At 50.8% G+C, this 12,909-nt stretch overlaps 3 protein-coding genes across 4 annotated transcripts in view; all 3 read left to right on the top strand.

Moving 5' to 3' along the window:
* cunh7orf25 (chromosome unknown C7orf25 homolog) overlaps nucleotides 1-4,664 on the top strand; it is a 137,501-nt gene extending 132,837 nt beyond the window's left edge. The window contains exons 4-5 of the mRNA XM_072462189.1: nucleotides 3,308-3,605; nucleotides 3,661-4,664. Of these exons, the coding sequence (XP_072318290.1) occupies nucleotides 3,308-3,605; nucleotides 3,661-4,507 (1,145 nt within the window). The 3' untranslated portion in view covers nucleotides 4,508-4,664. The remainder of the gene's footprint in view (nucleotides 1-3,307; nucleotides 3,606-3,660) is intronic.
* The window catches only part of afg3l2 (AFG3-like AAA ATPase 2), a 511,786-nt gene that overhangs the window by 398,548 nt on the left and 100,329 nt on the right, over nucleotides 1-12,909 (top strand). The window lies entirely within an intron of this gene.
* Nucleotides 6,812-12,863, top strand: cdyl (chromodomain protein, Y-like). The gene is made up of 9 exons (XM_072462190.1): nucleotides 6,812-7,000; nucleotides 7,970-8,131; nucleotides 8,577-8,780; nucleotides 9,055-9,202; nucleotides 10,029-10,240; nucleotides 10,561-10,733; nucleotides 11,623-11,833; nucleotides 12,028-12,171; nucleotides 12,545-12,863. Exons 1-9 carry the CDS (start codon nucleotides 6,974-6,976, stop codon nucleotides 12,698-12,700), a joined length of 1,437 nt encoding a protein of 478 aa, XP_072318291.1. The 5' UTR covers nucleotides 6,812-6,973; the 3' UTR covers nucleotides 12,701-12,863.

The following is a 12,909-nucleotide window of genomic DNA, read 5'->3' as shown; positions in this document are numbered from 1 at the left end:
GGCTTCATGAGTGTTAGGGCTTCATCAGGGTTAGGGCTTCATGAGGGTTAGGGCTTCATGAGGGTTAGTGCTTCATGAGGGTTAGTGCTTCATGAAGGTTCGGGCTTCATGAAGGTTCGGGCTTCATGAGTGTTAGGGCTTCATGAGGGTTAGGGCTTCATGAGGGTTAGGGCCTCATGAGTGTTAGGGCTTCATGAGGGTTAGGGCTTCATGAGGGTTAGGGCTTCATCAGGGTTAGGGCTTCATGAGTGTTAGGGCTTCATGAAGGTTAGGGCTTCATGAGTGTTAGGGCTTCATGAGGGTTAGGGCTTCATGAGTGTTAGGGCTTCATGAAGGTTTGGGCTTCATGAAGGTTTGGGCTTCATGAAGGTTCGGGCTTCATGAGGGTTAGGGCTTCATGAGGGTTAGGGCTTCATGAGGGTTAGGGCTTCATGAGGGTTAGGGCTTCATGAGGGTTAGGGCTTCATGAGGGTTAGGGCTTCATGAGGGTTAGGGCTTCATCAAGGTTAGGGCTTCTTGAGTTTTAGGGCTTCATGAGGGTTAGGGCTTCATGAGAGTTCGGGCTTCATGAGGGTTATGGCTTCATGAGGGTTAGGGCTTCATGAGGGTTAGGGCTTCATGAGGGTTAGGGCTTCATCAGTGTTAGGGCTTCATGAGTGTTAGAGCTTCATGAGGGTTAGGGCTTCATCAGGGTTAGGGCTTCATGAGGGTTAGGGCTTCATGAGGGTTAGGGCTTCATCAGGGTTAGGGCTTCATGAGTGTTAGGGCTTCATGAGTGTTAGGGCTTCATGAGTGTTAGGGCTTCATGAGTGTTAGGGCTTCATGAGTGTTAGGGCTTCATGAGGGTTAGGGCTTCATGAGTGTTAGGGCTTTATGAGGGTTAGGGCTTCATGAGTGTTAGGGCTTCATGAAGGTTCGGGCTTCATGAGTGTTAGGGCTTCATGAGGGTTAGGGCTTCATGAGTGTTTGGGCTTCATGAGTGTTAGGGCTTCATGAGGGTTAGGGCTTCATGAGGGTTAGGGCTTCATGAGGGTTAGGGCTTCATGAGGGTTAGGGCTTCATGAGGGTTAGGGCTTCATGGGGGTTAGGGCTTCATCAGGGTTAAGGCTTCATCAAGGTTAGGGTCTCATGAGTGTTAGGGCTTCATGAGGGTTAGGGCTTCATGAGAGTTAGGGCTTCATGAGGGTTAGGGCTTCATGAGTGTTAGGGCTTCATGAAGGTTTGGGCTTTCTTGAGTGTTAGGGCTTCATGAGGGTTAAGGCTTCATGAGTGTTAGGGCTTCATGAAGGTTCGGGCTTCATGAGTGTTAGGGCTTCATGAGGGTTAGGGCTTCATGAGGGTTAGGGCTTCATGAGGGTTAGGGCTTCATGAGGGTTAGGGCTTCATGAGGGTTAGGGCTTCATCAGTGTTAGGGCTTCATGAGTGTTAGGGCTTCATGAGTGTTAGGGCTTCATGAGTGTTAGGGCTTCATGAGGGTTAGGGCTTCATGGGGGTTAGGGCTTCATCAGGGTTAAGGCTTCATCAAGGTTAGGGTTTCATGAGTGTTAGGGCTTCATCAGGGTTAGGGCTTCATGAGGGTTAGGGCTTCATGAGTGTTAGGGCTTCATGAGTGTTAGGGCTTCATGAGGGTTAGGGCTTCATGAGTGTTAGGGCTTCATGAGTGTTAGGGCTTCATGAGTGTTAGGGCTTCATGAGGGTTAGGGCTTCATGAGGGTTAGGGCTTCATGAGTGTTAGGACTTCATGAGGGTTAGGGCTTCATGAGTGTTAGGGCTTCATGAGTGTTAGGGCTTCATGAGTGTTAGGGCTTCATGAGTGTTAGGGCTTCATGAAGGTTAGGGCTTCATGAGAGTTAGGGCTTCATGAGTGTTAGGGCTTCATGAGGGTTAGGGCTTCATGAGGGTTAGGGCTTCATGAGGGTTAGGGCTTCATCAAGGTTAGGGCTTCTTGAGTTTTAGGGCTTCATGAGGGTTAGGGCTTCATGAGAGTTCGGGCTTCATGAGGGTTATGGCTTCATGAGGGTTAGGGCTTCATGAGAGTTCGGGCTTCATGAGGGTTATGGCTTCATGAGGGTTAGGGCTTCATGAGGGTTAGGGCTTCATGAGGGTTAGGGCTTCATCAGTGTTAGGGCTTCATGAGTGTTAGAGCTTCATGAGGGTTAGGGCTTCATCAGGGTTAGGGCTTCATGAGGGTTAGGGCTTCATGAGGGTTAGGGCTTCATCAGGGTTAGGGCTTCATGAGTGTTAGGGCTTCATGAGTGTTAGGGCTTCATGAGTGTTAGGGCTTCATGAGTGTTAGGGCTTCATGAGTGTTAGGGCTTCATGAGTGTTAGGGCTTCATGAGGGTTAGGGCTTCATGAGTGTTAGGGCTTTATGAGGGTTAGGGCTTCATGAGTGTTAGGGCTTCATGAAGGTTCGGGCTTCATGAGTGTTAGGGCTTCATGAGGGTTAGGGCTTCATGAGTGTTAGGGCTTCATGAAGGTTCGGGCTTCATGAGTGTTAGGGCTTCATGAGGGTTAGGGCTTCATGAGGGTTAGGGCTTCATGAGGGTTAGGGCTTCATGAGGGTTAGGGCTTCATGAGGGTTAGGGCTTCATGGGGGTTAGGGCTTCATCAGGGTTAAGGCTTCATCAAGGTTAGGGTCTCATGAGTGTTAGGGCTTCATGAGGGTTAGGGCTTCATGAGAGTTAGGGCTTCATGAGGGTTAGGGCTTCATGAGTGTTAGGGCTTCATGAAGGTTTGGGCTTTCTTGAGTGTTAGGGCTTCATGAGGGTTAAGGCTTCATGAGTGTTAGGGCTTCATGAAGGTTCGGGCTTCATGAGTGTTAGGGCTTCATGAGGGTTAGGGCTTCATGAGGGTTAGGGCTTCATGAGGGTTAGGGCTTCATGAGGGTTAGGGCTTCATGAGTGTTAGGGCTTCATGAGGGTTAGGGCTTCATGAGGGTTAGAGCTTCATGAGGGTTAGGGCTTCATGAGTGTTAGGGCTTCATGAGGGTTAGGGCTTCATGAGGGTTAGGGCTTCATGAGGGTTAGGGCTTCATGAGGGTTAGGGCTTCATGAGTGTTAGGGCTTCATGAGGGTTAGGGCTTCATGAGGGTTAGGGCTTCATGAGGGTTAGGGCTTCATGAGGGTTAGGGCTTCATGAGGGTTAGAGCTTCATGAGGGTTGTTGGAGAACTGCTGCTTGATGGCGCTCTGTAGTGGGTGTAATGACAGTTTGTGTCCACAGATGGCGCGCTGTAGTGGGTGTAATGACAGTTTGTGTCCACAGATGGCGCGCTGTAGTGGGTGTAATGACAGTTTGTGTCCACAGATGGCGCTCTGTTGTGGGTGAAAGCGGTTGGACGTAAAGCCGAGGCGCTACACGCCGTGTGGCAGGGGCGGGGACAGTTTGGAGATCGTTCTCTGATTGGTCAGGCTCGAGAGTTCTTAATGGCCGCCTCACAGCACCCGCTGCACTACACGCACCCTCGGGTCCTCTTCGCCTTCTACAATGGCGTCTCACGACCTATGGCTCAAGAACTGCAGCGCCTCGGCATCAGCGTGACGGGCGAGGTCATGGAGGTCAGGGGGGCGGAGCCAGAGGAGGAGGGACCGGGCAACAGAGACGGGTGAGGACAAGAACTCTTCATAAACTGTCCAAATGTTTGACGCTGTTTTCCTTAGGCTGCAGTGCATTGTGGGAGTTGGAGTCCACGCCTCAAAGTCAGATCAAGACCAGGATCAAGACCAGGATCAAGACCAGGATCAAGACCAGGATCAAGACCAGGACCAGGCGGTGGGTCTGACCCCTCCAGAGCAAAAGGCCAAGGACTTGCTGCGGTTTTACCAGGACTCTGACTCAAACTCGGACTCAAACTCGGACCAGGACTCGGACCAGGACTCGGACCAGGACTCGGACCAGGACTCGGACCAGGACTCGGACCTGGACCCTGGGCCTCTGACGTGTCTGGACCGGTCTCAGGTGGTGTCTCGGCTGTCGTTCCCGGCTCCGGTGGTTCCTCCATCGTGTTTCCGCGTGAACCTGGACGTGTCGACGTTGCTGACGCTGGTGTCTTCTCTGACTCACGGTGGGTGTGGCTTAGTATTTCGGGAGGTGGTGCTGACGGAGCAGGCGGCGGACGAGCGCCGCGCCCCCGTCCTGCCCGCACTGCACCACTTTATGGCTGGAAAAGAACTGGTGGCGTGCGCCTCGGCCGTCAAAGACTTCCAGCAGATCTTGGTGACTCTGGGTGGAGAAAAGGAGAAGCAACGCGCCGAGTCGCTTCTGCGGAGCGTCACTGTGATAACCGACCAGCCCTCAGCGCGCACACTCGCCCTCACGCCCAGCGCTGCTGTCACACCGCGCTCCATCGCCATCTTTGGTACGGGAGACACACTCCACGCCGTTACTATGACAGCAAACAGGAAGTTTGTACGAGCAGCCGCCAATCAGGGCGTTCACTACAGCGTCTTCATCCATGAACCCCGAGCTCTGACCGAAGGAAAAGAGTGGAGAGCCACAAAGGTCTAAAGCGGGGCTAAAGCGGCTCTAAAGCGGCTCTGAAGCGGGTCTAAAGCGGGACTAAAGCGGGACTAAAGCGGGACTAAAGCGGGACTAAAGCGGGACTAAAGCGGGACTAAAGCGGGACTAAAGCGGCTCTGAAGCGGCTCTAAAGCGGGGCTAAAGCGGGGCTAAAGCGGGGCTAAAGCGGCTCTAAAGCGGCTCTGAAGCGGCTCTAAAGCGGGGCTAAAGCGGGACTAAAGCGGGACTAAAGCGGGACTAAAGCGGGACTAAAGCGGCTCTGAAGCGGCTCTAAAGCGGGGCTAAAGCGGGGCTAAAGCGGGGCTAAAGCGGGACTAAAGCGGGGCTAAAGCGGCTCTGAAGCGGCTCTGAAGCGGCTCTAAAGCGGCTCTAAAGCGGGATGAACTGGACTTGGATACTTCAGAATCTTTGTCGTGAGAGAAAAAAATCAACAGAATTTATAAAGAAAAATATAATTTAACTGTAAAGATTTATTTTGTTTAAATGTGCTTTTCTTTGTGGAGAAATGTTTTGTACAAATGAATCTATATATTTGACATTTTCTCCAAAATAAAACTTATGTAAACAGTTTTTAATTGTTCTTAATGTGTCATTTCTACACAACAGGACATGCATTTGTTATTGAAATAACCCTGTGAAACCTTAACCCTAATGCCCCAATACCCTAATGCCCTAATACCCTAATGCCCTAATACCCTAATGCCCTAATGCCCTAATGCCCTAATACCCTAATGCCCTAATACCCTAATGCCCTAATGCCCTAATGCCCTAATGCCCTAATGCCCTAATACCCTAATACCCTAATGCCCTAATACCCTAATACCCTAATGCCCTAATGCCCTAATACCCTAATGCCCTAATACCCTAATACCCTAATGCCCTAATACCCTAATGCCCTAATACCCTAATACCCTAATGCCCTAATACCCTAATGCCCTAATGCCCTAATGCCCTAATACCCTAATACCCTAATGCCCTAATGCCCTAATGCCCTAATACCCTAATACCCTAATACCCTAATGCCCTAATGCCCTAATGCCCTAACCTTACTCCATCATGACAAAGACATTGAGGCGTTTGTAGGGGAAAAGGAAAATGAAGCGTCTCCTCCCATTCTCTGGGATGCTCCTCCCATTCTCTGGGATGCTCCTCCCATTCTCTGGGATGCTCCTCCCATTCTCTGGGATGCTCCTCCCATTCTCTGGGATAAGAGCTAAGGCAGTTTTGAGGGGCAGAGTTATTGCTGTCGCCAAAAAGATTTACAGATGAAACTAAAGCTGTTGAAGCTGAACCTGCTGAAACAAGGATCCTCAAATGTTACAGGAAATGAAAAAGACAAAGGCTGAGATTAATTCATTAAACAAAGATATTATGAAAGTTATTTGCTTGGAAGCTTTTATAATCAAGAAATTAAACAAAGGACCATTATAAGCCTCTGACTGAAATTTCTATCAAGATTTATAAATCAGAACTTTCAAGGTGAATAATATCTAAATGATATCAATGCATTTCTAATCTGGACAAATACTAAATATATTAAAAAACAAATGATGAAAAGTGGGAGGAGCTCAAAATCACATGTTTGGACGTTTCTTCATAACTCCAGGTCAAAGGTCAAAAGTCTCATTCTTCACAGGGAAATGCAACTGTTGGAGAAACAGCGCCACCAGGAGGCGAACCACTGTCACGTGTTCTGGGACTGTCCTGTCAGAACTCCTGCCATGGACAAAGGACTTTGGAATTTACTTTTGGTGGCAAAAGAAATGGATGACACACCTCACCACAACAATCAAGGACAGACATAGTAAGAGACATCAGGCAAATGAAAAACATTGCATTCAGACTCAAATTAAAGATGATATAAGGGTCAGGGTTGGCACTAAATGGGACTTAACATGTTTTGTCATACTGTTCCATAGTAGAAAAAACTGAGTCCAGATGACTACAACTGAAGCTTTTTCTACTATGGAACACGCCTGGACGAATGAGGGATTACACCGACATACTGTCCCATTAGTATTATTTATTACAATTGTTCTTATTATTTGGTCTCTCTCTCGTCGTGTTTCTTGTTTTGTGTATATTTCAAAAATGTACACGTTAAATGTGATTTCATGGCACTTTGTGGCACATACCGCGCTTACACCCCACATGGGGCCCCCACATGGGGCCCCCACATGGGGCCGCCACATGGGGCCCACTCTGACAGCGCCCCTGGTGTGGTGTAATTCCAGATTCACCCAGAGGGGCAGCAATGTGCCGATAGACGCCTAATCTGCCTGAAACCAGAAGAAGAAGAACGGCGGCTAACAGAGGCTACCAGCTAAAAGCAGCTAACAGCGCGGACCACGGCTCAAACTGTCCGTACTCCAGGTCCACACGCGTTTGGACCGAACCGAGCCCGCGTGCGCGCACCTCGGACCAAATACTGCATTTCACGTGCCTCTAGTCTCCATGGAAACCGAGGAGGATCTGTATGAGGTGAGGCTGATGCTACAGCTAATGCTAACGCTAATGCTAACGCTAATGCTAACGCTCTGCTGTATCCGCACTTCATCTGGAAACTTTCTCTTTTATTTTAAATCATGTTTATTTTTGAGGAGATTTTATTTTACAAGTAGTAAAAATGTAACAGAGTTTAGTTTAGTTTGAACTGTTTATGTGGTTAAGAGTTAGAGCTTTACAGGAGTGAGCTGAAGTCTGGGGGTTCTCTGAAGTCTGGGGGTTCTCTGTGAAGTCTGGGGGTTCTCTCTGAAGTCTGGGGGTTCTCTGTGAAGTCTGGGGGTTCTCTCTGAAGTCTGGGGGTTCTCTGTGAAGTCTGGGGGTTCTCTGTGAAGTCTGGGGGTTCTCTGTGAAGTCTGGGGGTTCTCTGTGAAGTCTGGGGGGTTCTCTGTGAAGTCTGGGGGTTCTCTCTGAACTGGGGGGTTCTCTCTGAAGTCTGGGGGTTCTCTCTGAAGTCTGGGGGTTCTCTGAAGTCTGGGGGTTCTCTGAAGTCTGGGGGGTTCTCTGTGAAGTCTGGGGGTTCTCTCTGAAGTCTGGAGTGTTCTCTCTGAAGTCTGGGGGTTCTGGGGGGTTCTCTGTGAAATCTGGGGGTTCTGGGGGGTTCTCTGAAGTCTGGGGGTTCTTTGTGAAGAAGTCTGGGGGTTCTTTGTGAAGAAGTCTGGGGGTTCTTTGTGAAGAAGTCTGGGGGTTCTCTGTCAAGTCTGGGGGGTTCTCTGTGAAGTCTGGGGGTTCTCTCTGAAGTCTGGAGTGTTCTCTCTGAAGTCTGGGGGTTCTGGGGGGTTCTCTGTGAAATCTGGGGGTTCTGGGGGGTTCTCTGTGAAGTCTGGGGGTTCTTTGTGAAGAAGTCTGGGGGTTCTTTGTGAAGAAGTCTGGGGGTTCTCTGTCAAGTCTGGGGGTTCTCTGTCAAGTCTGGGGGTTCTCTGTCAAGTCTGGGGGTTCTCTCTGCAGGTGGAGCGTATCGTGGACAGGAGGCGCTCCGGTCAGGGGCAGGTGCAGTACCTGGTCAGGTGGAGAGGTTACGGTTCAGACTGTGATACTTGGGAACCAGAAGAACATCTAGAAACCTGCTCACCTCATGTCCAGGAGTTTAACCTGAGGGTCATCAAAGAGGTGAAGACACACACACACACACACAGGACACACACACACAGGACACACACACACTCACAGGACACACACACACTCACAGGACACACACACACACACACACACACAGGACACACACACACACACACACACACACACAGGACACACACACACACACAGGACACACACACACACACACACACACAGGACACACACACACACACAGGACACACACACACACACAGGACACACACACACGACACACACACACACAGGACACACACACACGACACACACACACACAGGACACACACACACAGGACACACACACACAGGACACACACACACACAGGACACACACACACAGGACACACACAGGACACACACACACACAGGACACACACACACTCACAGGACACACACACACACACACACACAGGACTGAGTGTTTGTGTTTGTTTTGTTGCAGCGTCACAGAGTTCTGCAGAGATCCACCCACAGAATGATGAATACCACCCCCAGCCATGCCTCTAGCCCCGCCCACACCCTCAGGAACCTGAACCGGTCTGGGATCAAAATCCTGGTCCCAAAGAGCCCCATGATCCGAGTCCAGGAGCAGGACCAACCCAGACCTCTGCCGGACTGTGTACCTGCAAGTGGGCCAGCTCTGGAGGTCAGCAGAGGTCAAGGGTCATGTGTCTATTACAATTGCATTCATCATATCACAAAGGCTGCAATTAGTTTGATAATATTCCTTTGCTAAGAACAAGAGATTCACTTTTATCTGTAGTTTAAACCTCTAAATGTTCTGGGATTCATGCATTTGTTTAAAGTTCTTCTCAAATCCCCTGGACATTTCCCCGTGTACATTTCTCCCCCCGGAGAAGTCGTGTACAGTCGTGTACATAGTTATAATAATTGTCTGATAATGGTTTCATCATTGCCAGACCCAGTGCGTCGGGACCAAAGCCGCTCTGGGACCAGGAGAAGAACGAGCTCGAATGGGAACCAGGCCCAGACCAGGTCCCAACCAGAACCAGAACCAGGCTCGACTCCCTGTGAACCTGGTCCACATGAGACCTTCTCCGGGAAACGGTTAGTAACCTCAACACTGGGGGCATCAGAGGGGAAGTCCTCACTACAGCCTCTGTCTGTACCATGGGTCTATTATATTATCTGGAGAGGGCGTGGCTCATGGGTCTATTATAATATCTGGAGAGGGCGTGGCTCATGGGTCTATTATATTATCTGGAGAGGGCGTGGCTCATGGGTCTTATATTATCTGGAGAGGGCGTGGCTCATGGGTCTATTATAATATGTGGAGAGGGCGTGGCTGATGGGTCTATTATAATATCTGGAGTGGGCGTGGCTCATGGGTCTTATATTATCTGGAGAGGGCGTGGCTCATGGGTCTATTATAATATCTGGAGTGGGCGTGGCTCATGGGTCTATTATAATATGTGGAGAGGGCGTGGCTCATGGGTCTATTATATGTGGAGAGGGCGTGGCTCAAGGGTCTATTATAATATGTGGACAGGGCGTGGCTCATGGGTCTATTATAGTATGTGGAGAGGGCGTGGCTCATGGGTCTATTATATTATCTGGAGAGGGCGTGGCTCATGGGTCTATTATAATATGTGGAGAGGCCGTGGCTCATGGGTCTATATGTGGAGAGGGCGTGGCTCATGGGTCTATTATATTATCTGGAGAGGGCGTGGCTCATGGGTCTATTATAATATCTGGAGAGGGCGTGGCTCATGGGTCTATTATAATATGTGGAGAGGCCGTGGCTCATGGGTCTATATGTGGAGAGGGCGTGGCTCATGGGTCTATTATATTATCTGGAGAGGGCGTGGCTCATGGGTCTATTATAATATCTGGAGAGGGCGTGGCTTTGGTCTTATATTTTCATATTCTCCAGGTTCCGCGCTGATGGAGGGCGTGGCCAACGGCGGTGCAGTTTCTGCATCGAAGCGGCGATTGGACGAACGCTTCGACAAGCGGCTGCGCTTCAGCGTACGACAAACAGAGAGCGCTTATCGATATCGCCACCTAGTGGTGCGGAAGCAGGACGGCTTCACCCACATCGTTCTGTCCACACGCAACTCACAGAACAACGCTCTGAACCCCGAGGTAAAACGGGACTAAAGCGGGTCTAAAGCGGGTCTAAAGCTGGACTAAAGCGGGACTAAAGCGGGACTAAAGCGGGACTAAAGCGGGACTAAAGCGGGACTAAAGCGGGTCTAAACCGGGTCTAAACCGGGTCTAAACCGGGACTAAACCGGGACTAAACCGGGACTAAACCGGGACTAAACCGGGACTAAACCGGGACTAAACCGGGACTAATAAAGCAGGACTAAACCAGGACTAAACCAGGTCTAAAGCAGGTGCTGACAGGAGCCGGTGGGGTCCCGATAGGTTTCGACAGGTTGTGACAGGTGCATTTGTGACAGGTGATGCGGGAGCTGCAGGGCGTCATGGCGACCGCAGCCTGTGACGACTCAAAGCTTCTGCTGCTGACGTCTGTGGGACCCGTTTTCTGCTCCGGACTCGACTTCCTCTGGTTCATCCCCAAACTGACTGAAGACCGCAAGAGGGAGAGTACCCGCATGGCAGAGGCCCTGAGGTACTCTACACACACAGGCACACGCACAGGCGCACACACACACACACACACACACACGCACAGGCACACACACACACACAGGCACACACACACACACAGGTGTTACCGGCGCCAGCCCTAGGGGTAAGCTGGGCGGTAGCAAATGGTACACAGCTAAAGAGTTAGACTGTGTAGCCAGGAGAATATCGCTGTGGACAGATGAGGGAGACGAGTCATTCCATGCACAGCGTGTTTAATTCTGCTGTACATGCGCATTGTCTCGCTCTAATCCCCACAGGAGCGCTTAGAGCACCATCTGCTGGATGGATGTCCCAAAGATTAAAGACACAGTAGCCAAAAATACAAAAAATAGAGGGGGTGTCTGTTTCTATATAAACTTTTGAATATAGCGTTTTCAACCTACTACACAGGCACACACACACACACACACGCACAGGCACACACACACGCAAGCGCACACACACACACGCACGCACACACGCACACACACAGGCGCACGCACACACACACGCGCACACACACACACACACACACACACTGGCACACACACACGCACGCACAGGCACACGCGCACAGGCACACACACTCACGCACAGGCACACACACGCACAGGCACACACACACGCACAGACACAGGCGCACACAGGCACGCACACACACACACAGGACACACACACACATGCACACACACGCACACACACACACAGGACACACACACGCACACACACACACAGGACACACACACACGCACACACACACACAGGCACACACACACAGGCACACACACATGCACACACGCGCACACACACACACACACACACACACACATGCACCATGTCCGAACGAGGACAGTGTACTGCCTGTGACCTCTGACCTGTGTCTCTTGCAGGTCATTCGTGCACTGCCTGGTGACCTTCCCGAAGCCGCTTGTTGCCGCAGTGAACGGTCCGGCCGTTGGTCTGGGGGCGGCCATATTGGCTCTCTGTGATGTGGTTTGGGCCAATGAAAAAGCGTGGATCCAAACGCCCTACGCCCAGTACGGCCACACCCCCGATGGGTGCAGCTCCTACACCCTGCCCCTGATCATGGGCCCTGCCGCGGTGAGTGACAGGACCAGGACCAGAACATGGGCTGCTCTGACTCTTGTTGTTCCTCTCTTGTCCAGGCGGGGGAGCTGCTCTGACTCATGTTGTTCCTCTCTTGTCCAGGCGGGGGAGCTGCTCTGACTCTTGTTGTTCCTCTCTTGTCCAGGCGGGGGAGCTGCTCTGACTCTTGTTGTTCCTCTCTTGTCCAGGCGGGGGAGCTGCTCCTCGGAGGACGCAGACTCACGGCGCAGGAGGCGTGTTCTAAAGGTTTGGTGTCTCAGGTGTTGTGGCCGCACACGTTCAGCCAGGAAGTCCAAGCCAGAGTGAGGGAGCTGCTGTCGGCTGATGCACAGGTAAAGCCAGATGCCCGGTCTCTAGTTTATTTCTTATTAAACAAAACCCTTTTCCTCTGGTTTAGTGCTGTTCAACTGTGACGGACACAACCACATGTCTGTTTACAGCTCTAACCCTAAACCCTACACCCTACACCCTAAACCCTACAGTGTACAAAGCTCTGCATTTCATACCTGTGTTTTGTTGTGTGTGTTTTTAGTTTGTTGCGTGTTTGTTGTTGGTCTTGACCCTGAATATTTCTTCATCAGATCTAAAGCCGAAGTTTCACTGAGATCAGGTCTCTAACCCTGAGGTTTTATTCAAATGATGTGGAGACTTGTGTTTCACAACCCGGACTTAACCCGGTCTTAACCCGGTCTTTGGTTTGTGCAGGTTCTAAAGGAGTCTAAGGCCCTGATCCGGTCCTGGTCTCAGTCGGGTCTAGAACAAACCAACGAGAGAGAGTGTGAAGCTCTGAAGAGGATCTGGGCCTCGAGCGAGTGGACCGAGGCCATCCTGGAGTACCTACAGAAACCCGAGGAGTACTGAGACTTAAAGGGTACCTACAGAAACCCCAGGAGTACTGAGACTTAAAGGGTACCTGCAGAAACCCCAGGAGTACTGAGACTTAAAGGGTACCTACAGAAACCCCAGGAGTACCTGCCGGAGTACCACAGACTGGACTGTTCCTATTGGCTGCAGATCTGTTGCTCCGCCCTCTAAAGTGACTGATATTTAATAAATGATTTATTTTCAGA

Source organism: Eucyclogobius newberryi, unplaced genomic scaffold (assembly GCF_026437365.1).
Source record: "Eucyclogobius newberryi isolate DKJ021-1_F unplaced genomic scaffold, fEucNew1.0.hap1 SCAF_39, whole genome shotgun sequence".
Classification (NCBI taxonomy): domain Eukaryota; kingdom Metazoa; phylum Chordata; class Actinopteri; order Gobiiformes; family Gobiidae; genus Eucyclogobius; species Eucyclogobius newberryi.
Note: the sequence above shows the minus strand (reverse complement) of the source record. Positions and strands in the feature narration are given on the sequence as shown.

Coding starts and splice junctions, on each gene's coding strand:
- cdyl (XM_072462190.1), top strand. CDS start 6,974: ATGGAAACCGAGGAGGATCTGTATGAG. Junction 10,241..10,560: donor ACAACGCTCTGAACCCCGAG/GTAAAACGGGAC, acceptor CATTTGTGACAG/GTGATGCGGGAGCTGCAGGG. Junction 11,834..12,027: donor TGATCATGGGCCCTGCCGCG/GTGAGTGACAGG, acceptor TCTCTTGTCCAG/GCGGGGGAGCTGCTCCTCGG.